Source organism: the organism of the source record quoted next, unplaced genomic scaffold (assembly GCF_019419815.1).
Source record: "Pyrus x bretschneideri cultivar Hongxiangsu unplaced genomic scaffold, Pyrus_bretschneideri_v1 Contig2, whole genome shotgun sequence".
NCBI classification, from domain to species: Eukaryota; Viridiplantae; Streptophyta; class Magnoliopsida; order Rosales; family Rosaceae; genus Pyrus; species Pyrus x bretschneideri.
The window spans coordinates 2465782-2490096 of NW_025999501.1; the positions used below are offsets into that span (position 1 = coordinate 2465782).

Here is a 24315-nt window from a genome sequence, read left to right on the forward strand (position 1 = left end):
GAATCTCATTCTTGATAGTTTTGACTTGAGAGATAAACCTTCTTCCCTATCCAATCTTCAACTTATTATTCCATTAGTTCTCTGCTTAACGGTGTAAATTGTAATTTACTTTATTAATATCTCTGAATTATTTTGTAATTTTTTTAAAAGAAAAAAAAATATTGCAGCAGCCAATAGGGTGAAGCGATTTCGTTGCTTATATTGGGCTTCAATCCAATAGCTAAGACTGACTGCACTGAAAGTTACCTTTTTCTAATTTTGGTATAAGACTTGGCCAGAAAGGAAACGTAGCGCAGGCAGGCAGTAGGAAACAACTGTAATAATTAAAAAGAATTATCGTAAATAAATCTACTAATTAAGATTAATTACTTTCTTTTTTCTTCTTCCTACAATATTGCATATTGTAAGAGAATATGACGGCATTTGGTTCGAGATATCTCCTGATGGTAGGCAGTTTGTTATTAGTGGATAACATTAACTTGTGAAGTCGGTGTGAGACTTTTTTTCCCTTCTAGTGGGTTGAATTCCAGAGGAAGGTTTAAATGTAAATGCACACTATTGTACTTATTTATTCATCCTATAGCAAATGGTAATTTGTTTTGGTAGATAGGATATTCATCTTTAACTCACTATGACCAGGTTCGAATGGGTTTTGAAACTCCCGAATAAAATTTTTATCGAGACCGATGTAAATGCACTTTATCATTTTGTAGACTTATTCATTTATCCTATTACAAGCAATGAACTACCATGGTGAATGGAATTTTTATTTTTAACCCACTGCATCCCTGCTTTGAACCTTTTGCTTTCTTCTTAATATATAGCTTAGAGTATTCACATTACTTGTAATAAAAAATTATTTATCCAATTAATCAATATCGTACCCGCATTACTTGTAATAAAAAAATATTTATCCAATTAATAAATATCGTACCCATTTTAAAAATAAAAAAATAATTCAGATTTGGAAACGAAATGAAGTTTGGATTAAGTTAAAAAGAAACAATAACAAACCGAACTTTTAGGCGACAGAAAATCAAGGTGAATTTGTTAGAACAGTTATAGAACCTTGTTTACAAAGCAGATACTGTTTATTAAAAAGATCAAATATTTAAAAACTTGATTAAGTAAGGAACAATAATAATTAATTATCCGTTTAACATGAAATAAAATTAAATTTTTTTTTCCGAGCCCTGAAAATTAAAACAAAATAGACTGAAAAATAGCCTTTGCCTAGTTCCTAGTCAGACTTTCTCTCTCCTCTCTCCCTCTCTCTCTCTCTGCTTTTTATTCTGAGCTGTTGTGGGCAGTGAGTGCTGTAGTGCGACTCTTCATTTTAATGGCGTGAGTGTGTGAGGCGGTCGCAGACTGTACTATCACATACACTCACAGAACAACCCAAAATTCAAAACCCTCTCTTTCTCTCTCTCTAGAAACCCCCATTGCCGAAAATCAAATCCCCAAAACGACATTGACATACACGCATTGATCGTCTTTCTCGCACTGCAGCAAACACTCTCACTGATCGTTTTGCGTGCTTCCGAATCGTTTTCCGACGTGGGTTTTCGGATTCTGAATCTGGGTTGTCTTTGTTTTTCCTGAGAAAGTATATTTTTATATATTTCTTGTTCTCTCACGTGTATTGTATATTATATTATATAAAACTATTTTTATGTTGTATGTTGTATGATGTTCAAACTATCTGAGGAAGACAAGAAGGTTTTACAGAGGGAAGAAGGAGGAGAGCTGGAAAAGCTCTGGAATGAGAATCCCACCAGGAATCAGCATTATTCCAGTCTTTTCCACCACCTTCATCCCCCGCATCACCGCCACCTTCTCGGCGGCTCTCCGGTGAGCAGAGCCTCTCTCCCGTCGGAGTTCTTTCCGTCGAGCTCTGTCTCAAGTGGGTTATATTCCTCCGAGGACGGTTCTCCGTCTCCGTATTCAACCCCATTTGAAGAGGCAAAGTATCAAACACCTTACGTGAATGGGTTGTGGCTGGACTCCAAGCCGCCGCCGGATGATCTGGGTTTGCCTGAGAGTTTCTATAGGATGCATATTGGGGAGGAACAGGTGGGTGGGACTAAAAGGATGGGATTTGAGAGAGGCCCGGATGGGATTGGACTCGGTGGTGGGTTTTTTGGGGGGATTAGTCCTTGGAATGCTGAAAACTATGGCCTATTTGAGAGTTCTAAGAACAATGTTTCGGGTTTTGATGGTTTTCAATCTGCGGGATTCGGCTGTGGAGGGAGATGTGATGGGAGCATGGAGTCAGCATTGCTTGGATTGCAACCGAAATGCGCTGTTGGCGATTCAATGGGGTCCTTTTGTAATCGTATGTACCCGAATGCATTGTATGGGCCTAGTGGTGTTAAAAGAATGGAACAGGGATATGCCTGGTATCAGAGGAACCCATCTAGTGCTATGTCTCACCCTGATGAGGATTATTTTAGCTTACTACATGCAACGGGTTCTAATGGCGGAAAGAGTCTTAAGCATCCGATGAGTTCCCCTCAGTTTCCCTCGGTTGAACAGTTGAATGTGGACAATCTTTCGCATAACCATTCAATGATAAATCAATGGACTAGAGTGAATCCAACTAATGGGGTTCCCGAATCTTTCAAGTCCATGAATTGTGCAGGGGAACTTGAGGGTTACGGTTGCAAGGATAGTTTGATCATGCAAGGAAAACAGTTGAATCATGCCATCAATAAAGGTAGCAAGTCTTCGAAGGGATACAAGAACTCTTACACTAAGATGGCAATGCAGACAGGAGAGAAAAGCTCTAGACTTGATCCCGATTCATATGATGGCAGAATGAGTGGAAATGAATGGAGACAGAGTGACAATAGCTTGTTTCGGTCAGTACTAAGTTTAAGCTCATTGACCGAGGTCCAGGGATATATATATTTCATTGCAAAGGATCAGTACGGCTGTCGGTTCTTACAAAGGATGCTTGATGAGGGGACCAGCCAAGATTTGCAATTAATATTTGACAAAATAATCAACCATGTTTTCGAACTTATGACGAACCCGTTTGGCAATTACCTAATGCAAAAGTTGTTGGATATGTGCAATGAACAACAAAGAATGCAATTTGTAATCATGGTGACAAAAGAACCAGGACAGCTTGTCAGAGTTTCCTTAGACACACATGGGTACATTCTTCATACAGTACTCGTTTGTTACTAAATTTGTAGTGTTAGTTCCTTACTAATATCCAGTTCCTGAATATAATTGGCACTATGGTTTCAGGACTCGCGTGGTACAGAAGTTGATTGAGACTGTGAAAACTGGGAAACAGATTGTTTTAGTTAAATCGTCCCTTGAATGCGGTTTTCTTGATCTTATTAAGGATCCAAATGGTAATCATGTGGTACAACGTTGCCTGGACTGCTTTAGCAATGAAGACAATAAGGTATGGTTCTACTAAATTATTTTTCTTGTTATCTTGACGGTTCAAATAAGGCTCTTAAGAATAAATAGGATACCGTCTAATTCATGTTTTCATCTTGTTCCTTTCTCCTGTTTTCTCATAAGTTTTATGCGGTCACATAGAAAAGAGACGTACATATGAATTTGTACCATGCAAATGCTGATTCTAGTCGAGCAAAAATATGTTTGATCATAACTGTTATGCAAAATTGTAAAGGCAATATTTTGTGAAGCCACATTTTTAAAAGGCAATGTACTGTTTCGGTGCATTATTGCTATAAACCTTCACATGTTCGCCATATAATTCTTCTAATTCAACCAGTAATGTGAACCTTAATGATGTTTCATACTCATTACTTGGGTAAGCTACATAGAGCGTTTTTGTATAATACTGCTGGAAGTGCATATTCAAGGTGTGAACTGTTTCATTGGATGTGTGCACTGTGCTTGTAATAGGGCAACAAAAGTAATAGGTGGTGCCGAATTCCAATCTCTTGCCTTTCGGGGCCAGCCACTTTAGTGTTGTTTTGTATCCTCATGGCACTAGACCTACCTTTGATCATTCTTTGGAGGAAACTTAATCTATAATCAATCTCACTAACTCTTCATTGGCTAGTGTTTCACTCATTTTCACCACAACTTTTGAACGTATAATATTTCTTCTGCTGTTCATGCCGATGCCTAAAATAGTCCAAACTTAATCTGATGATTGTACAAAGGTCAGGGGAAGCTTTCAAGTACAGTTGTGAACCCTGTCGAAACCAACCTTTGGACTAGGTTTCAAATATATCTCTGTGAGGATCACTATAGAGATTATCATGCCTCAGTTTTGAACCTTATTTCTTTTCCTTATATTCATCTAGTCCTCTGTAAGTTTCTGAAATATTCTCGGTGACTTCAGAAACGTATTCTTTTGTTGGTGAAGTCAAATTCCCTGTACTGTTCATTTAAAGGTCGATAGAAGGTATCTTACTGTTAAGAAAAGATTGGCATCCGATCTTGCACAGTGTTGTCATTTAATACTGACAAAGTTATATTTTGGTCACGTACTAAAGGTGTCACTCTGAGTATGCCATGTTTGTTTCTGAAATCTGTTGGGGAATTTGTATGCGAGGAAGTCAGCGGGGCAGGTTAGATGTATGTAGACATGATCATATATAATGCTCTCGATAGTAGTGAAGACGTTAGTCTAAATTTAGGGACCACATTAATAGTAGTTGAGTTGTCAAAACCAAAGACTATGAGCCTTTCAGTAGCAGTTCAAAAAATATACGAATCATGACGTCACCAAGCTTGTGTATGAGAACAATGAGAAGAACAAGAGAAATCGCTGCAAAGAGATAACTGAGGCGTTATTTCCAACTTGTTCGATGCAAATCTAGTGTTCTATGGATTAGGCAATTTGTAAATTTGCTTTTGAGGCCTTGACTAAAAGGAATGAAACAGAGCTTCTCGTTGCAGAGTAATGAGATGTTTCTTCAGAGTTAATAGGTGACTGTAAGCCCGCTTTTAACGATCCTACTTGTCAGAACTCTAGCAGAAGATTGGTAGGATGAACCGGAATACATAGTTACTTCGAAAGTATTTTACGGACAGATATGAGATAAAATATAAACATGGATGAACAGACAAAATTATTGAAGTTCCAAAGCTTTAAGGACTGGTTATGTGCTTTCTGTAGGACCTACTTTGCTTTCGTTGAAAAGACTAACGTATTCTGTTAATGATCTCTTGCAGTTTATTTTTGATGCTGCTGCAAGATTTTGTGTCGAGATTGCAACTCAACGACATGGATGCTGTGTTCTACAAAAATGCATTGCACACGCCATTGGTAGACATCGAGATAAGCTGATCAATGAAATTTCAAGAAATGGGCTTCTCCTTTCACAAGATCCTTATGGGTAATCGTAAACGATTGTCTTCACACTGTTATAATTTCTGTTCTTTGCTGGCCATAAACCCCTAATATGATATGGTAATCCACTATTGTTTGATAAATTTTGTTTCTTGAGGAACCAAAGTTTTCCAACCATCAATTTCTTTGATCAACTTCAGATGCAAACATAAGTCGGATATCTTGCAATTAATAGCAGGAATTATGAGAATCTACAGAATTAAACCATTGCGTTACTTTATTTGTTTCAGTCTTTCTAATTAGAATTCAGTTTAGTATTTTACGAACTACTAACGATTTAATTCTTATTCTGTGGAACAATTTGATTTGGCTTTATGACTGATGTGTGCCTTTATTTTGTACCATTTGATCTGCAGGAATTATGTTGTTCAATATATCATAGAGCTGAAGATCCCATCTGCAGTGGCCAAACTGACTAATCAGTTAAAAGGAAATTTCGTACGCCTCTCCATGCAGAAGTGCAGTAGTCATGTTGTTGAAAAATGCCTCAAGTATTTTGAAGAGAGCCGGCCAAAAATCATCCATGAATTGCTCTCAGTTCCACGTTTTGATCAGTTGTTGCAAGACCCTTATGCCAACTATGTCATTCAATCTGCTCTTGGAGTTACCAAGGTTTAGAAATCTCTCTCTCTCTCTCTCTCTCTCTCTCTCTCACACACACACACACACACACATGTTCTAATCGATTTGTTTTGTTGGCAGGGCCCTCTTCATGCTGCTCTGGTCGAAGCAGTTAGGCCTCATACAATCTTACGCACCAGTCCGTACTGCAAGAGGATTTTCTCGAAGGACCTGAAGAAGAAGTGATGTGTTTTAGCCTATATCGGCAAGTTTTTGTTGTTGTTTTCTATGTTAATTACTAATAACTGCTCTCTTTTTGGATCCTCTAGCTAAGATACGGGATGTTCGTCTAAATCTCTTACCGATCCCCAGATGAGGAGTGCAATTTTGGTTTTGGGATGGCATTAAGAAGTCTGAAAGAGTTAAAACAGAGTTTTGATTCGATATGATGCAGTTGCTTTTTGTAATATTTTGTTGTTCTTGTGTCTTTATCATAACTTTGAAGGTATGATATTCCACTATCGGAACTGTGGATTTCTGATTCGATGTTGTGTAAATGTGTTTGGGCCCAAAATACTATTTTGGGCCGAGCTTAGATTTATTCTCGGCCTAGTAGCATTCATCTAGAATCTTGTCGTGGGCTGTCCAGTAAGGGTCGGTCGAATCCTACTGCGAGACGGATTGGTTTAGATAAGGGTGAGGTAGTTGAAGCCTAGTGCAACAAGGAGTCTTAAGGTTAAGACTGAGGATGTTGAGAATTAGGGGATGAATCTGGTTTGTTAAAAAGCTTGGTTCAAAGTCCTAGTGAAGTTAGGATTGGCCGAGACCTAATCAGATTAGGTTGAGGAGTTCTAATCCGATTATGATTCTAGCTAGGCCATGAGAGGGTTTGCTACTATAAATAGAGAAGGGAGGGCATCATTCAAGCCCCCTCTAATTCAATACACAAATTGCCCTGTGCAAAGCTTCTCAACAACCTTTGAGATTTTTATCCTCTTTCCCTTTCTTCTCGCCCAACACATCTTTAGTTTGGATAAACAACATTGTGAAGGTAATCAGCGACATCTTCAGTTTGGATAAACAACACTGTAGCCGTAGAATCAGCCGATTGCGGAGCACCTTCAGTTTGATTAAACAACATTGCTTCGAGACCGACTAATTACGTATCCAAGTCTTGGTTGACAAGGACTTTTAAGTTCTTGTTGGTAGACGTCATCTCATCAGCCATCTCGCATGAGGTGAGGTGTTACAGGTTACTAGGCTCGGCACGTTGAATGCCGAGTTGTTTTATGATTGGATATTCACAAGTATCTTTTAGAGTTCGGCATTCCGACGGCCGAACCACATTTACCATCAAGACATACATCTCTTTCGAATGCTTGTGTCCGTATAGTTTGGTGCCAGTTCGGCATGCTTATTCTCTTACGAATATAATCACCGTGACCAAACCCGACGCCGACAATCCGTGAACTTTGCAAGACCAGCAGCCTTGTCTTCAGACTCTAGAACCCAAAAGCTGAGACGTGTTCCTTCCTCGGCCGCAGTTGCAAGATCAAGAAGTCAACAACGAGCTCGGTCGTTGAGTTTGCACGCCCCGCGCATAACTGAAGGACGTAGTTAGCTCATTAGTTAGTCTGCCTACGCGTCACGTAGGCTTGTCAATTTTGAGGGTCAACATTTTGGCATCCCCGGTGGGACCCAGTGCTACAGCTACGAAGTTCATGACCATTGAGACATAGTTAGTAAAGAAGAAAACAATCATGGGTAAGTCAACGACTAATCTTCTAGTCCAAAATCCAGGACAAGATGGCTTACCACAGGCACATAATCCTTCTACTGCTGCGACACCTTAAGCCATAAGTGCGACACGCCGAGATAAGGTAGTAAATCTCGGCGATTTGCCTTGAGATGCATAAATCCCCACCAAAACGACAAAAGGAATTTTTGTTGAAGGATTAGTGAAGGATTGTGATGAGGATGGTGGTGAGGTCTTTGATCCACCGACTAGGTTGTTTCTTTGACGACGACTTGAAGAGCAATCTTGGCAATTTGAGCAAATGTTTAGTTGAGAGGTGAAAAGCATACTCGAAGAAATGCGCGATAATAACGCTATACACAATAGGTTACTTGAAGTACTAGTTAATAAAGCCCACGAAGGAGGACCTGCCGAAGTACTGGTTAATAAAGCCCAACAAAATGTGATGCCGCAATTTCTTCCTTGAGGTCGAGGTTTATTTTATATATGACCGGATAATCATCTCAACCGCTGGGTATTCCTCTAACGTTCAACCCCTCTTGTGCTGCTAGTATGTAACAGACCTTGTGAGGCGAAAGTTGTAGACAGCGATTCTATCCAGGAATTCCTTGCCTCTAAGAAACCCTTGGCGAGGTGTATAATTAAACCGCTAATTGTTTTGGTGCTATGAACAAGAATGTTTAACTTGAGCTGCAAGAAATATGCACTGAAATAGTAAAAAAAAAAAAACCAGCTCTTCGATTATAAAAGGAAAACAAGCTTCCATTATTGTTGTCTATATAAGATCAGGAAACTTGCCTTTAGTCTCCAGTAACTATCTGGTTTTACGAAAGGTAACTATTTATATCAGAATTCTGTAGATAATTTTATTCGAACGGATAAGAAACAAAACATAGCGGTAAAAAGAACGCATCAGATTCAGATATATTGCCTCCCTCCAAAAGGAAGTTCAACTGTTAGACCGGAACGGATCAAGCATTCTCATGTCCAACCAGGGCCAGAAGCATTTTTTCATAATCTCCAGTAGTGTCCTTTTTAATGGCCTGATCCAGAGGGACGCTGTTCCTCTTGTGGTACAGGTCCTTAATAATCATCATGTCAACCTCAGCCCTCGTAGCGACAACTCTAGTGAGAGCTCCTTCATCTGTTCCTCGTTTGTTAATTGCCAGACGAAGAGACTTCTCAAAATATTTCTCAGGGCGGACCAAGCACTTTATCGTGGCCCTTAGTATTGCAAGGTACTCATCCTTGGGGTCAGCTTTCAGATCCTAGGCATAGAAACACTCATCAAATCCAAAACCTCTGCGGGTTCTGGTAAAAAATGGGTTTATTTAAAACTCAACTGCGTACCTTGTTGATGTCATTCCCGAATTCATTTTTGTAGTGATTGAGCGTTGCATTGATCTGTGCTTTGCTCCGCGTAGCCAGAATCCTGATGATATCGTCATCATTGTAGGCCTTGTCTGAGATCTTCTCATGGAGTAGCTTAGCCTCGGATTTTGCCAGTGGCAGGTTCACCTCATCTCCCTCATATCTGTAGGAGCTAACAAGAGGGGCCAAAAGCTGGGCGGAGCAAAGTTGGATGGTAAATTAGTAATTCTCTCTTCGGTGCAGAGACAACGGAAATCTTAAACGAAATAAAACTTGAAAAACATATTAACATTGAAATTTCGGGACATTGTATAAATAGGCTGAAAGAACTATTCTCTAGCAGCTTTACCTTGCGGAAGTCCCCAGTTGTGTGATGAGCAACAGTCCTCTTCGAGTGACTTCTTGTAGCGAGAGTGATAAGCCTGCCTTGCCGAAAGCAGTTCATGTGCAGACCTACTGCAGGCTATTTCTGCAAGAACCTGATTGCTTTTAGTCCACTTCTTTGTTGCTTCGTTGGCTAAAAATGCATCGCGTTCAGCAGGATCAAGTGTCCAAAGCCATACAATCCTCTGATTAAGAGAAATTCAGAAACACAAACACATCATTTTACCAGTTACGACAAGCATGCAATCAAATTATTTGAACCAATGCAGAAAGAAGTGCATTCTTAAACTGACCTCAAAGTCACTTGTAAGTTCTTTTTCCAGTTCCTTGAGGAGATCTTCTCCGTAAGCATCTGCATAAGTTTTCCGGATTGCCCTTCTTTGATCGGCATTTCTATGCCCCAAGATGGATATAACCAAGTCCTCATTCGTTCCCCATCCTGCAATGATATTGATCAAAAAAATTCAAAATTCAATAAGATCAAACAACAAAAACATGAAAGCAACAGCACAAAAAACTGAAGATAGAATCTCTGACTCCAGAGCAAATTCATATCGAAAGTGACAATATATTTCTAACCACTATCAATCCCTTTTGCTAAAAGGGTGATCAGAGCTATTTTAAACCATTCGGAATTATAGTGCAGCTTATTCATTAGTCCTACGAACGAATTTAAGAATCAAACAGATTGAATAATTAGTTTCACTAAATTTCTTCTGCAATCAAGGAACACGTTTTCTTATAGTAAGAAGTGAATAGCCTCCCCTTGCTTTATGGTTTCTAATCGTCAACGATTATTCATCTGTATTCAAAATTTGTTCCGTATTTTTCATATTTGTCAAAACTATATTCTTCATGTCAGTTGGATACTTCAAAACCTGCAGAAAATTTATATATACCAATCTTTTCTCTTCGTCTATGTAGATGGATTATCTCATGCACATTTTCTTGTCCAGAAACAAATTTAATCGTACAGAATTCTTTACAAAACCAAAAAATCGCATTCACACGGGCCCTTCACCAATCCACCGAATTCATTTATATAAACACTGTCTAGATTTTAGATTTCGGAGAGACAGACTAGCGGCCCCACTAACCACACATATATTGTCCCCCAACTGGTTTTTTATCACCTAAACAACACCATCTGGTGTGGAGTGTCTATTACAAAGGGCCTCAGTGTAATTAGAAGTAGAATCACACAATAAATCATATTTAATCTGTGAATTCTCCGATGTAGGATCCTTACATTCTTCAACAAAGACCGATCTGAATCAGCATCATTGGTCATTGAGAGAGAGAGAGAGAGAGGGAATTACCAGACCAAAAATGAATAACAAAATCCTTTCTCCATTACCAGTCCGTTATCATCATGTTTAACACTAACAATCGGATCGGTCAAATGGGATTGGTCGATCATCAATCTTAAATCGAATTACAAAAGACTGGGTGGATATGATCAGAACAAGAAATGATGGCATGGAGTAAAAGATCAAGAGAAGGAAAAAAAAACATGTTAGAAAAGAAGGAACCTTTGAAGGCTTTCTTGAGTTGCTCAGAGTCTTCGGATGCAGCAGGGACTTGTGGAGGAACTCTTAGGGTCGACATCGTCACCTTTTTTTTTATTTCTCTTTCTGTGAGAAAATCGTAGACGACAATGGCTCTGGCTTATGGCTCTCTGTCTGTTTGTGTGTATGTATATCTAAATATATATAGAATAGAAGGTCTTGGTAGCTATCCATATATAGATATGGTAATATATAGTATGGCCATTGCATTCTTCGCCACGTCAAAATCTATGTTCCTCTTACATTGGTCCTGGTCATTGTATCCTAGCTTTGATTCCTGGAGGTGCATTGGCTGCTCTTCCATTTCCATACTCTTTTCATGTTTTTCTATTTGTGTGGTCACGGTTAAGCCACGTCGACCTTTTATATTCCTATTACTTTTTGTTTTATTATTTAAATAAAAAATTAATACAAAATATTAACATAACTTAACTGTGACTACACATCATAGGAGGACATGGAAAGAGTATGGAAATGAGAAAGCAGACAATCCACCTCCTTGATTCCTCTTAACAAATTTTGTAAGTAGGTGAACAATATGTTTCATTAAAACTTTATAATATCTAGTTAATAAGCCAATGGATCAGATATTAACTATCAAAATGCTTTGAAAGTGGTGGATTGCTCTCGTCAATAGAATTTTTCTCTTTAAATGATGATATATATATATATATATATATATAAAGAATGAATTATTTAGATTATAATGTTCGTAAGATGAAAATACGTCAATCATAAGTAGAAGACAAGTAGGTTCTCCATGAATAAAACACAAGCATTATCCTTATTCCAATTCCTCAACTTCATCCATTGACTTGATACCAAAAATTAACAGCTAGCTATTGGACGAAGTCGACGAACTAAGGTATGTGAAATACGAAATGAAATCCACGGAGGAAAGTGATACAGTTGTATAAATGATATTGTCAAATATGTGTACCCATCCTCGATCTATGATATATTATCGATCATGTCCCCGGCCCCACCAGTCTTTCTCCCGCTTCCCTCTCTGCCACATAGAAAATAGAAATAAAATAAAAAACTAAAGCAAATGAAATGGCTATTCCCACGTTAGCAACAAATTTCCCCCCACATTTCTCCATCATTTTTTCAACTAATTGCACACTCTCCATTCCAAATACGAAAAATGAAAAAGTGTTCTCACACACAAAGTATTGTATTTCATTGTAAACTTTTACATGAAGTTGGACTTTGCTTGGCTGATTTGGACTATCTTTTTTAATGGTCTTTACTTTTGTATAAGCTTTTTTGGACTATCTTTTTTAATGGTTTTTACTTTTGTATAAGCTTTATTTTTTAATGAAAATTAATTTGACAAAAAATAAAAATATAAAAACTAAAAAGTGTCACATACACAAAATATGTGGGCATATACTAGTTATTTGTAAGAATACATGCATTGATTATTCAAAAAAGGGCATTTTCCCCTCTAATTGAAAAGTGTACGGGAAAAAAAGAAAGTATTTTTGAAAAAATGATACAATTGAAATGAGATTTTGGGGGTTTGCACAAATTCAAGTTCTCATCTTAGCCAGCCGTTGTTCCTATGCATGAAAATCAAGTCTTTGTTTGATTAACTTTTGTTTCTTCCTAACAAGGATAAATATAATTTTAACTAAAAAGCATTAAGCATCCTACATAAGTAAATAGAGGCCTTAGCAAACAAGTGCATTAAAAAATACAGTCAGGGAAGCATCTACGAATAATATTTCTTCTAAAGGGAAGGCTTGAAATTTATTTATTGTTCACAAATACATTCTCTGGTTCTTAGGTAGTCAAATGATTAAGAACAAGCAATTCACTGCATATAATCATGCATAATGGCTTTGACAAATGCAGCTCATGAGTTGAGAGGAGTTGAGAAACTTGTTTCATTGTTGGACGCAATTACAAACTGGAATTCAAGCATGAAAACACTATCTTCACGAGAGAGAGCAATTCCCTTGCTTCTTGATGCATTGGAGGCAAAATGCGTTTGTCTAGAACATCTGCGATCAGCATTTGGAGGGGTGGTAATGTAGATGCTAATGATAACGTGGATGAAGAAGGCAGTGATGAGAAAGATGAGAAAAAATCTATAGGATGCCTTCCCATGATTGTTTGCAATGCGACCACTCTAAAGCTATAAACACCACATTTTTCGTCCATCGTTTATGCAAGCTCTACCTCAGAATAAGCTTATAGCAATGGGATTATTAGGATGTGGATGTGATAATTTAAAGTATCATAAAATCATTCTTTATAATATATATATATATATATATATATATATATAAGACTTCGCTATTTAAAACATTTTGTTGTCATGAAGAAAACCGGAGGAGAATTCATTTTCTATGAACCTAAATTACAAAGAAGATGATTTTAGACCGCTATTGACAACTCAAATATCCATATACGTAATTCCTTCCTAGCTAACGGCGAAAAGGAATAATATTTAGCCACAAATGAAAATAATAAACTGCATCAAACAACTAAGATAAAAAGAGCAAAACATACCTGGTGCAACGTATCCATATGTTCCTCTAACGGTAGTCTAGATTTAAAAACTTAGCAGTGCCAAAGTCTGAAACATAGGCCTTGTATTCAGAATCCAGCAAAACGTTTTCGCTTGATATGACACGATGTACAATCGGTGGTACGCAATCGTGGTGCACGTAATAAAGGCATGAGCTACTTTGCTAATAATGTTTGCCTTTTTGCCCCACCCCACTTCTTTAGCTTCTTCGTCTTTGCTAAAAATTGTAGCCAAGATACCTCTTTCAAGAAACTTGTACATCGAGAATGGTTACCGGTGGTGCAAACTGAAACCATAAAGCTTCACAATGTTCCGGTGTCTTTATCTCTGTCAGTGCTCTGATTTCATTCAAGAATCCCTTCTCCACATTCTTCTTGCCATCCCACAAGTGATGGAGTTTCTTCATAGCAACAATGTTGCCACATGACAAATTTGCTCTGTAGATGCTTCCTTGTCCTCTGCTCCCAATGCAATATATGGAATCAAAGTCTTCTTTCGCCCTCACGATTTCGTCATACATTGACTTTCCATCAAAATTCAAAATCGAAAACGATATTCCTTAATGCATATTTTTTTTTTCTCCTTTATCCCGATGCTTCTTCTTTCTTTCCACTACCAAGACAATTGTAAAGAAAGCAGAAAGAAGGAAAACTGCTGCTAGAAGGGTGAATGTTATTACAAGTACCCGTTTGTGGTCCTTTGTCGAGCCATACCTACAGGTTCGCAAAGGTCAAATGTTGCCGCACAATCCTTTATTCCCTTGTAAAGCTTATGGTAGAGCTTCTCAAAATGCTATGTTGTTGGGAAGAAGACTCTCCAATTCATTGTAAGATATGTTAACATATGACAAGCCATGCATGCCATCAAAACTTGATGGTAGGAAACCAGAAAGATTGTTGTGGGAAAGATTGAGTGTCTCCAAACTCTCCATATTGTTGAATTCTGGTGGTATACTACCCTCAAGTGAGTTGTAACTTAAATCAAGTTCGGTCAATTGAACTAACTTCTCCAATTCAAGTGGAATTCCTTGATAAAAATTGTTGTTGCTCAAATTCAGAGGGTACAGTATGAGAAAGGCACCTAGATAGCTCAGAGCTAACCCATTGAATTTGTTTGATGACAAGTCGAGATATTCAAGATCAATTAGTGATCCCAATTCCGAGGGCATACAGCCCGAAAGTTGATTTCTTTTCAACATCAACTTCTGCAAAGAAGTCATTCTCTTGAATTCCTTCGAAATCTTCCCAACTAAAGTGATTTGAAAAAAAAATCTAGCCCATGAATTTTTTGTGCATTTACAATATTAGGAGGTCCCCGTAAGGTTTCCCACAATTAGTAGGGTTTCTAATTGTGGGCATTGTCCCCATCTTTGTGAGATTTCCCCATAGAAGTTATTGTCGCTCAGATCCATAAAATAAAGATTTGGATAGATACTTTCTTGAGATCTATTTCCTGTCAATTGTTCCCATTAAGACAAAGTCTCATTAAGCTTGTGCAAGTTTTCAAGCTTTTGGGAATTGGACCAGTCAAATGGTTATTTGTAACGACGCGTCCCCAATTATTACGATTTTTTTTATAATTTAAAAAAAAAAGTGAATTTACAAAAATGTCCTTCGAGGCAAATATGTTGACTTATGTTGACCATCTTGTCGTGTCATGTCAGGTTCATTTTCTTGGTGTACTCGTCGCTACGGACGCGTGGGCGCAAACAATATGTGGTTTGGAGGTATAACGAAGGAGATATTAATGTTTAAAGTCGGGGACATTTTAGTAAATTAATCATTTTTTAGAAGGCTCCAGATTTTTAGAACAAAATCTGGGATTGAAGGAAAAGAGAAATGGACGGATGGGAGAAAAGATAAAGGAGAACAATGAGGGAGAGAGGAAGACCAATCGGGAGAAGAGAAAGAGAAAGTGAACCAATGGGAAAGCAGAGAAAGGAGGGAGATAGGGAAACAACAAAATCGGACCCCGACTCGTTTGCCATCACGACCCGGTTCCTGGCGCCATTTTTTGGCGCAATTTCATGAGTTTTCCGACAAATTAAGTTGATCCACAACTGCCAATCATCAAATAGTCACTTCCTCTCCACTTTCCACCCAAATTTGAGGGTTTTTGACCTCAGTTTTACTAATAAGAGCACCGGTGTGCTCGGGAGGGTTCCACGGCTGAGATCCGCCGATCGTGAAAGCCACGTCGACTACCACCACCATTAAATCACTCACCTTGAACCCCGGAACAAAGCCCAAACAAGTTTGGGGGCGTCGGGTTCAATTTGAGGACGAATTGAAGAGCACCCAATTTAAGGGTTTCCGGCGGGTTCGAGTGAAATTGGGGTTTTTTTCGGCCAAATTAGCCTTAGTCACAGGTATGAAAGTTGCTCCACTCATCGAGATCTTTATTCCTGTAAAATTTGGGAAATTTTGGAGTTGTTGGATTTTTCTGCGAGTCGGGCCGGCCGACTGTCATGAGCGGCGGCGCGTGGAGGAAAAACCCGAGGTTCCTCGACGTGTCGAATCCAAATCCACCATCCATTTTCCCAAATTATAATGTTTTAGTATAATTTTACTAAAAGGTCCCTATTTGTGTTTAGGCACGTTAGCGGGAAATGATTACATGCTCGATAGTTCGAGCGGCTTTTGGGCAATGGAAAAACTAGTGAGTGGACCTCCTCTTAACCTATATATTTTTATAAATATTTACCTAGCATGCATGGCATATTTCATGATTTGAGTGATTTTTTATTTTATGCTTTGTTTTATGGATTTCTATATTATGATTTATTTAATTTACGTTTTATGAAACGTTATAAACTATTAGTTTTACACTTAGAAAAGGTTTACAACTATTGCTTTTATGCCCTTTGATGAAATATTATGGAATGTGGTTTATGAGAATGATTTGAGTTGGATAGCTTTCACGATTCTATATGATTTATGAAACGAGGGTTGAGCCTTTGAGCTTCGATGTTTTAATATGATATTTTGAGACATGTTTTTAGTGCTTATCTAGTGGGTTATCATACGGTACATCCGTACACCATGGGTATTATGTCTATGGCCATAGGACACAGATGATTGAGGAATGAGATATGATATATTATAGACCCCAGCTTCACCACCGAAAGCGGTGTCGGATAGCTTCACTAACCACGGCTAGTGTCGGTGTGGATATATGCTATTTATTAAGTTTCACCTATGGGTGATGGACATGTACTGCCTTCGGGCGACTATAATACCCTTAGTTGAGTACTTCACGGATATGATTTACAGAGGTTTTACAAATGTTTTATATGGCATGCTAGGGTTTTTCACAAAACCTACCTATATACAGTATTATATATACATTTTCAAAACAAGGGGTTATTATGTTCAAAAATAAAATATTTTCCAATTATTAGTACTAATATTATAAGCTTTGGTCCACTCACATTTTCTGGTTTTTGCGCCCCCTTCAGGAGTTAGGGTCAAGACACATGATCTCGTCGTCAGGGCACTTCGGCTTAGTTATCCTCGAGTCTTCTCAGTGTAGGTATCATTTCCTTATTCGTATCTTTTTATAGTCATTCTTTCACATTATTCTTAGTTAGTTGTATGCTCTGAATACGTTCCTGTTTTGGCTTAATCTTGCTAATTACATATCTTTTATTGGTGACCATGTTCAAAATGGCTTCATCACCCTCGGGTGTCGGCCAGCACGTGCCTACCCTGGTAATGTGGGAGTATCGGGGTTGGGGCGTAACATTATTGGCTATTGAAAAGTTTGCGAGTAGGCCACCGTTGCAAATATTTTGGGGTATATAACCAGAAATTTGGTTAGTATACAATAATACATTAGTCAATTCTTGAAGTTCTCTATCTCTTGGGGTTCGGAGCTAGAGAGTTGGTTATCTCTTAAGTATAAGACTTCCAAGTTGGTTAGGTTACCAATTGAAGCAGGAATTGAACCACTGAGTTCATTCACACACAAAGGATAACAAGAGATTTCAAATTTCATATCTCTTTAGGAATTGAACCACTGAATTGATTGTTAGACAAATCTAGACTCACAAGAGATTTCAAGTTACCCATCTTTTTAGGCCAGAAAGATTATTACGGTAGAGATAGAGAATGTCGGTAAGGTTTGTGAGATCACCTCCAGATGTTGGGATTGAACCATTGAACTTATTCTTGGACAAATCTAGCTCCAAGAAATTTCAAATGACCTATTTCTTTAGGAATAGAACCAGAAAGGTGATTGTTGAACTAGTATAATACGGTTAGCTTTCTTAAGTTTCCAATGTTTGGAGGGATAAGACCTGTTAAATTGTTATGAGACAATTCTAGGTCCACAAGAAACTTCAATTTCCCTATCTCTTTAGAATAGTGCCAAAAACAATATTTTTGCCGAGATAAAGAAAAATGATGTTTGTTAGATCACCCAGTGATATTTGGATTAAACCATTGAGTTGATTATAGCTAACTGCTAGGTTGACCACAGATTAGGTTCCCTATTTCTTTAGGAATGGTTCCAGACATGTTATTTCCATAGGACCACATAAAGGTAAGATTTTGCAGGATACAATTTCTGGCGGAATACTCCCTAAACCCTATACATAAACACTTGTCATGGTATAATAGGTTGAAAAATTAGTTTCATCAAGTTGCAAAGCAGTGAATCCATCCCTATTAGGGCTCATCCACCCTCAAATGTTTTTGCTTGCTGCTATTGCTGCTGCTGCCAATATTAGGGGATCAATATCAAGAGACTGATGCTGCTTAAGTTCTTGGCTTTTTTTTTGTTTGCTAACCGACCAATGCATATTTCTTTTAATTGTCTCTTTTTGTTAACATGGTGCCACTGCCAAAGACATTTGCATTAAAAAGGATTTGTGTTGTATGCAACTTTATATAATCGTCTTAGATGACGTATGTGAATGCATGATGATTTGGTGTTCAAATAATTTATTATTTGGAACCGTAAGGCGGCAAGAACGGAATCGGAACTGATGTAGACCGAACAGTACGGTTCTAGTAAGAAATTTATGCGGAACCTCACCGAACCCCTCATTGCCCACCCCTAAACTTCCCCAATTTGAGTGGAATTCCTTGAGAAAAGTTGTTATTGCTTAAATTTAGATGGTACAGTCTAAGAAAGGCACCTAGATTGCTTGGAACTAACTCGTTGATGTTGTTTGATGACAAGTCAAGATATTCAAGATTGATTAGTGATCCAAATTCCGAGGGTATATGGCCTGAAAGTTGATTTCCATTCAACATCAACTTCTGCAAAGAAGTCATTCTCCCAAATCCCTTCAGAATCGCCCCAACTAAGCGATTTGAAGAAACATCTAGCTCATGAACTTTTTGTGCATTGACAATATCAGGAGATATGCTACCAATAAGGTTGTTTGCCGCAATTAGTAGGGTTTCTAATTGTGGGCATGGTCCCCAATTTGTGAGATTTCCCCATAGAAGTTATTGTGGCTCATATTTATAAAATAAGGATTTGGATAGACATCAAAGTCTTCAGAAATATTTCATGTCAACTTGTTTCCTTCAAGATGAACTCTCATTAAGCTCATGCAGATTTTCAAGCTTTTTGGGATTGGACCAGTCAAATGGTTGTTGGCTATTGAAAAGTTTGCAAGTAGTCCACTGATGCAAATATTTTGGGGTAAATAACCAGAAAAATGGTTATTATACAATACTAAACCAGTCAAATTCTTTAAGTTCTCTATCTCTTAGGAGATGGAGCCAAAGAGTTGGTTCTCCCTTAGGTATAAGTTTTCCAAGTTGATCAGGTTACCAATTGAAGCAGGAATTGAACCATTGAGCTAATTATTAGACAAAAGTATCTCTACAAGAAATTTCAAGTTACCTATCTCTTTAGGAATAGAACCACTGAGCTGATTCTCATCCAACCAGAGCCACACAAGAAATTTCAAGTTACCTACCTCTTTAGGAATAGAACCAGAAATATTATTTTTGTAAAGATTGAGAAAGGTAAGGTTTGTGAGATCTCCTAGGATGTTGTGATTGAACTATTGAGCTGATTTCCACTCAAACTAAGGTTCACAAGAGATTTTAAGTTTCCTATCTCTTGAGGAATAGAACCAGAGAGATTATTTTTCTAGAGATAGAGATGGATAAGGTTTGTGATATTACCTACGGTGTTGGGATTGAACCACTTAGCTGATTCTTATACAAGCAGAGCCACACAAGAGATTTCAAGTTACCTATCTCTTTAGGAATAAAACCAAAAAGATTATTTTTGTAGAGATAGAGGTGGGTAAGGTTTGTGAGATCATATACGGATTTTAGGATTGTAAGAGATTTTAAGTTACCTATCTCTTTCGGAATAGAACCAGAAAGATTATTTATGCAGAGATAGAGATGGATAAGGTTTGTGAGATCACCTATAGATGTTAGGATTGAATCACTGAGCTGATTCTCATTCAACCAGAGCGACACAAGAGATTTCAAGTTACCTACCTCGAATAGAACCAAAAAGATTATTTTTATAAAGATCAAGAAGGGTAAGGTTTGTGAGATCTCCTACGGATGTTGGGATTGAACCATTGAGATAATTTTTACTCAAACTAAGGTTCATAAGAGATTTGAAGTTGCCTTTCTCTTGAGGAATAGAACCAGAGAGATTATTTTTCCAGAGATAGAGATGGGTAAGGTTTGTGAGATTACGGAAATTGGGATTGAACCACTGAGTTGATTCTCAGACAAATCTAGGTTCACAAGAGACTTCAACTTCCCTATCTCTTGTGGAATACTCCCAAAAAGCTGATTGTTATAGAGATCGAGATTGTTGAGTTTCGAAAGGGAACTGATCTGAGGTGGAATGACATCAAAGAGATTATTGACGATGAGGCTGAGGTATTCAAGATTAAGGAAGGACATGAATGAAAATTCATGTACCGTACCTTGTATATTGGAATTGGTAAGGTTTATCGCAGTGACACTTCCAGCAGCAAAGCTCGAGAAATTGATCGAAATATAAAGCACACACCTGAAAATCAGAGTTCAAAAATGTTCTAGCGGCTTTCAAAGAGAGACCGCTGCAGAGAGAAAGGAATAAGTGAGATGAAGAGAGAAATTGATAGCGAATTTGACGAAGGTAAGAGAGCAGAATTACCAAAGATTTTTCTTTCCCCAATCTTCGTGCTAGGTGAGAGAGAGAGAGGAGATAGTGAGGAGCGAGGTGCAAAGGGTTAGAGAGTGGGTGAGAGAGGGAGACGAACGAGAGGTGGTGGACGCCGCCAGTGGCAAACCACCAGTTGGTTGGTCATCGGGGTCGATAGGAAACTGAACAGTCCAGAGACGGAGGAGGGTGAGATCGTGAGAGAGCAGAACATATCAGATCTATGATTTGGGGTTTTAATTTGATTAGGTTTTATTTTATTTTATTTTTTTATTTCTAATTTTAATACAATAGGTGACGCATGGCCTATCCTCACATGTATTTATGTTGCTTTCTTTAATGTTATGTGACGAATTATGTATTTTCGTCACTTTCATAATTCACAGGGAGGTAAAATTTCCGGTACAAGACTTCGTGACGAATTTAAGATTCTTATGTGACAAGCAGAAACTTAAAAAAAATTTGTGTCCTACAAAAAACTTTATGTGATGCTTTTTCAAAAGTCCTCACTTATTTTGTCTAAATGTGATGAATTTCTAAGCGTCACAAATAATTTTGTCACCTATACTATGTTTTCTTGTAGTAATTCAAATTGTCAAAGCCCAATTCGCAATCCTATGGTCAAGAATGTTTAGGATATGTGTATGAAAAAGAAAGGTCTCATGAATCTAACTTCTTTAAATTATATTCTCTCATTTACGTATTCCTTAGACTTATTATTTAAGCGTATAATATATAATGAAACACTTTTAACGAGGTGAAGTCACCCCTTGAATGCGTATGGTCTCCCAATGCAGATTAATTAGGTGGAACCATAGGCATACACATAATAGTATGGTCCCTCAATGCAAATTAATTAGGCAGGACCAACCATGTACCACACTACTACGTAGTGCAGTCACATCCTCACACAACATACATTCTACAACATATATTAGTTCACCATGAATCACAATTGCAAGTGCACACACACCTAACCAGCCGATATTTAGTCACATAAATGTACAAGTTCTACAAAATAATTGTAATATGGCCTTGGCTTTTCTCTTCATACTAGAAGTTGCACATTATCATTATTGTCATCTAGAATCTCAATAAACACTTAAATTTCAGTAAAGTGCCACTTGCACACAAACCAAGATACACTCTCCCCAAGATGGCTCGTTAACCAAGATAGGCCCACTAGATTCTTTTAGGTCCTTAGTAAGGCTAATTTCAGTATTTAAGAACAACTCAGGTCATTTGATCAACAGTTAACCCATAGGCAACGTGGTCAACGATAGGGTCAATAACCCTATGTATTCTGATATGGAAGATCGGCATATTGGATTTCCAACCCATAACATCCTAAGACACTCAACTGACACGCACAACAACATATTAAAATTTCATAATGATCCAATGGTCAGATCTTTGCATGCCATAAAGGTCTAGTGGTGGCTACTTTCAAAACTAGGCTTAAACGGCAAAATCACACCAAACGGATACCCAAAATGATTTTACGGCATCGAGATTGGCTAAAGGAACAAAGTGGGATGTTGGGCTCGCGCCGCTGCATGCCGTGGCCAGCGGCCATGATTGTTGGAAATTCTGACCATTGCCAAAATTGTTCAAATTTCACCAATTTGTAAATCATGAAGATTGGAATAAGATCTAAACCTGCGTCGGAACCTAAAGATGGCTGAAAGATAGCGAAAATCGCCGTCAAACTCTTGGATCACCGAGAACTTATGACATTGCTGCATCGTTGTTGCCACACCAACAGGCGATTGAGACACATGATCTCCTTTTGGGATCGAAGGTTGTTAATTTGTGTTGGTGGTGGGTATCTTGGTGACCGGAGATGACGATTCTTCATTGTGGAGCTCGAGAACCACCGAGCTTCAACTACATGAAATTGTGGCCAAATGAAGCCAAGCCAGGTTGGTGGTTGCTTGTGTGGATGAGGGGCCAATCCAGGCCACCCATATGGATTCCTTAAAGGGACCCCTCTCTAGCTTTGTTGGAGCCTTCCATAAACATGTGATCCAAATGACCATTTTACACTTGTCTTTGCTTGCCTATTTCTCCTTTGTTACTACTACGATTCTCGAATGATTTTTGCATATGCACTTGTGGAATAGAGCTTTAACCAAAAATAATAATATTGACCTTGAAAGGTCGATAAATTTTCAATGACTATTTACGATTGAAATTTGTAATTAACTAAGTAAAATTAAAAAATTAACAAACATAAAACAAATTCGCATAAGTACCAAATGCAAAAAACCAAATACTGAAATCTGGGAATGAGATTTCACAAAGGTGGCCGCCCATGGGGTTAGGGTTCTGCCCTACACATGGAGGCTTCCCATTGGCCAATGTTGTGTCATTTGTAGGATGGATGAGGAAGGAATTATCCCAAGATATTATTTATGAGATAACATCGTGGGATTGTGAAATTAGTATCCTTCATTTATTATGATGAGGATTTCTTACTAGTTTGAGTTGACCTTCAATCAGGAATGTATTAAAGATAAGCTTTGGTGATCATTTCTATCTTTCCAATGAGTTGTTTCAGGATTTTCTTGAGACTTACAAGCACACGATCCTGTAGGTGAAGGAATGGAGCAGCCATGGACCATGTAGTGAAGTTGCTAAAGCTGGGAAGAGAGCCATCAAATTTCACCTGTATTACTTTGTGATGGGTTTCACCTTTCCCATGCCACATCTTTTTTAGGAGGTGAACTGCTCCATGAAATGTGCTCTTGCTCAATGCTCTTCCAACGTGATGCACATGATGGTGGTGTTTTTGAACTTGAGCAAATTTTTGGTCTTGGGGCTAACGGTGCGACAATGTGTGATGCTTCAACAAGCCAACAAGGGTTTCAATATATGCGTAATTTAAATCCCGTATCCATGCCTATTTTATCATCGTTTTGTAAAATTCTTTGTATGCTCACAAATTCTAACAAGGCTTATTTTTTGGTATATCCAATGGAATTCGAACTTAATCCCACTTTCTCTCTTGAAACAAAAATATCACCACTTTACATGATGTAACTCAAATTTTGCTTCACTTTGGTCGGATTTGTCTATTCTGTCAAAATATGTTGATGTGAAAGGGTAATTTAGTAATTTCACCCTAGATGGTTTATTTTTGTTGCCATGTCACCATAGAGAATGGCACTCTAAGTGCCACCTAGGATGAAATTACTAAATTACCCTTTCACGTTAGCATATTTGACGGAATGGATGGAATACGATCAAAGTGAAGGCAAAAATTGAGTTTCAGAGTGTAAAATGAGATTAAGTACAAGTTGGGAGAGAGGGATACCAAAAAATAAGCCTTTTAACAATAATATGCCCTCCTGGGTTTTGGAGTCTTTCTTTTTGAGTTGTACTGGTTTTTCCCATGACTTAATGTCCTTTTCATTTGTTTCTCATTTCACATGGTTTGAGTGGCCTTAAAAATGAACATGTTCGTAGGGTTGATTGATTGAAGAATTGCACATGCATGATTAAAACATCATTCAATTCTGAAATGGACTTGTATGATGGTTTGGGGAAGACTGCGGAGTTTTTCATACGTACAGTTGATCAAGTCGGTCTTTGTGTATTTTTTGCAAATGAAATGAAATGAAAATTGATGAAATGAAATGAAATTGATGAA

The 24315-nt window shown here is 38.0% G+C and overlaps 2 protein-coding genes and 1 long non-coding RNA gene across 4 annotated transcripts; 2 read left to right on the forward strand and 1 right to left on the reverse strand.

Moving 5' to 3' along the window:
• The first annotated feature begins 1330 nt into the window (after window positions 1-1330).
• LOC103929900 (putative pumilio homolog 7, chloroplastic) lies at window positions 1331-6454 on the forward strand. Its single transcript, XM_009339159.3, has 5 exons — window positions 1331-3158; window positions 3256-3418; window positions 5173-5336; window positions 5707-5962; window positions 6053-6454. The coding sequence occupies exons 1-5, from the start codon at window positions 1687-1689 to the stop codon at window positions 6155-6157; spliced, it is 2160 nt and encodes a 719-aa protein (XP_009337434.2). The 5' UTR covers window positions 1331-1686; the 3' UTR covers window positions 6158-6454.
• A 1932-nt stretch (window positions 6455-8386) lies between these two features.
• On the reverse strand, window positions 8387-11124 carry LOC103929879 (annexin Gh1). Its single transcript, XM_048583086.1, is given in 6 exon segments — window positions 8387-8935; window positions 9018-9230; window positions 9388-9420; window positions 9422-9607; window positions 9716-9861; window positions 10955-11124. Coding segments are annotated over 6 exon segments (951 nt in total). The 5' UTR covers window positions 11031-11124; the 3' UTR covers window positions 8387-8638.
• A 4264-nt stretch (window positions 11125-15388) lies between these two features.
• On the forward strand, window positions 15389-24018 carry LOC125476888. Of its 2 annotated transcripts, none has more exons than XR_007258114.1 (4): window positions 15389-15897; window positions 16123-16187; window positions 16987-17060; window positions 23260-24018. It is a non-coding gene; the product is annotated as an uncharacterized LOC125476888 (long non-coding RNA). The 2 variants fall into 2 exon arrangements; XR_007258115.1 differs by having other exon boundaries at window positions 16987-17056.
• The last annotated feature ends 297 nt before the right edge of the window (window positions 24019-24315 follow it).

What these genes read in the sequence shown, in the direction of transcription:
- LOC103929900 (XM_009339159.3), top strand. Translation starts at nt 1,687, where the DNA reads ATGATGTTCAAACTATCTGAGGAAGACAAGAAGGTTTTACAGAGGGAA. An exon ending in TTAGCAATGAAGACAATAAG is followed by an intron (nt 3,419 to 5,172) that starts GTATGGTTCTAC and finishes GATCTCTTGCAG; the next exon opens with TTTATTTTTGATGCTGCTGC. An exon ending in CTTTCACAAGATCCTTATGG is followed by an intron (nt 5,337 to 5,706) that starts GTAATCGTAAAC and finishes TTTGATCTGCAG; the next exon opens with GAATTATGTTGTTCAATATA.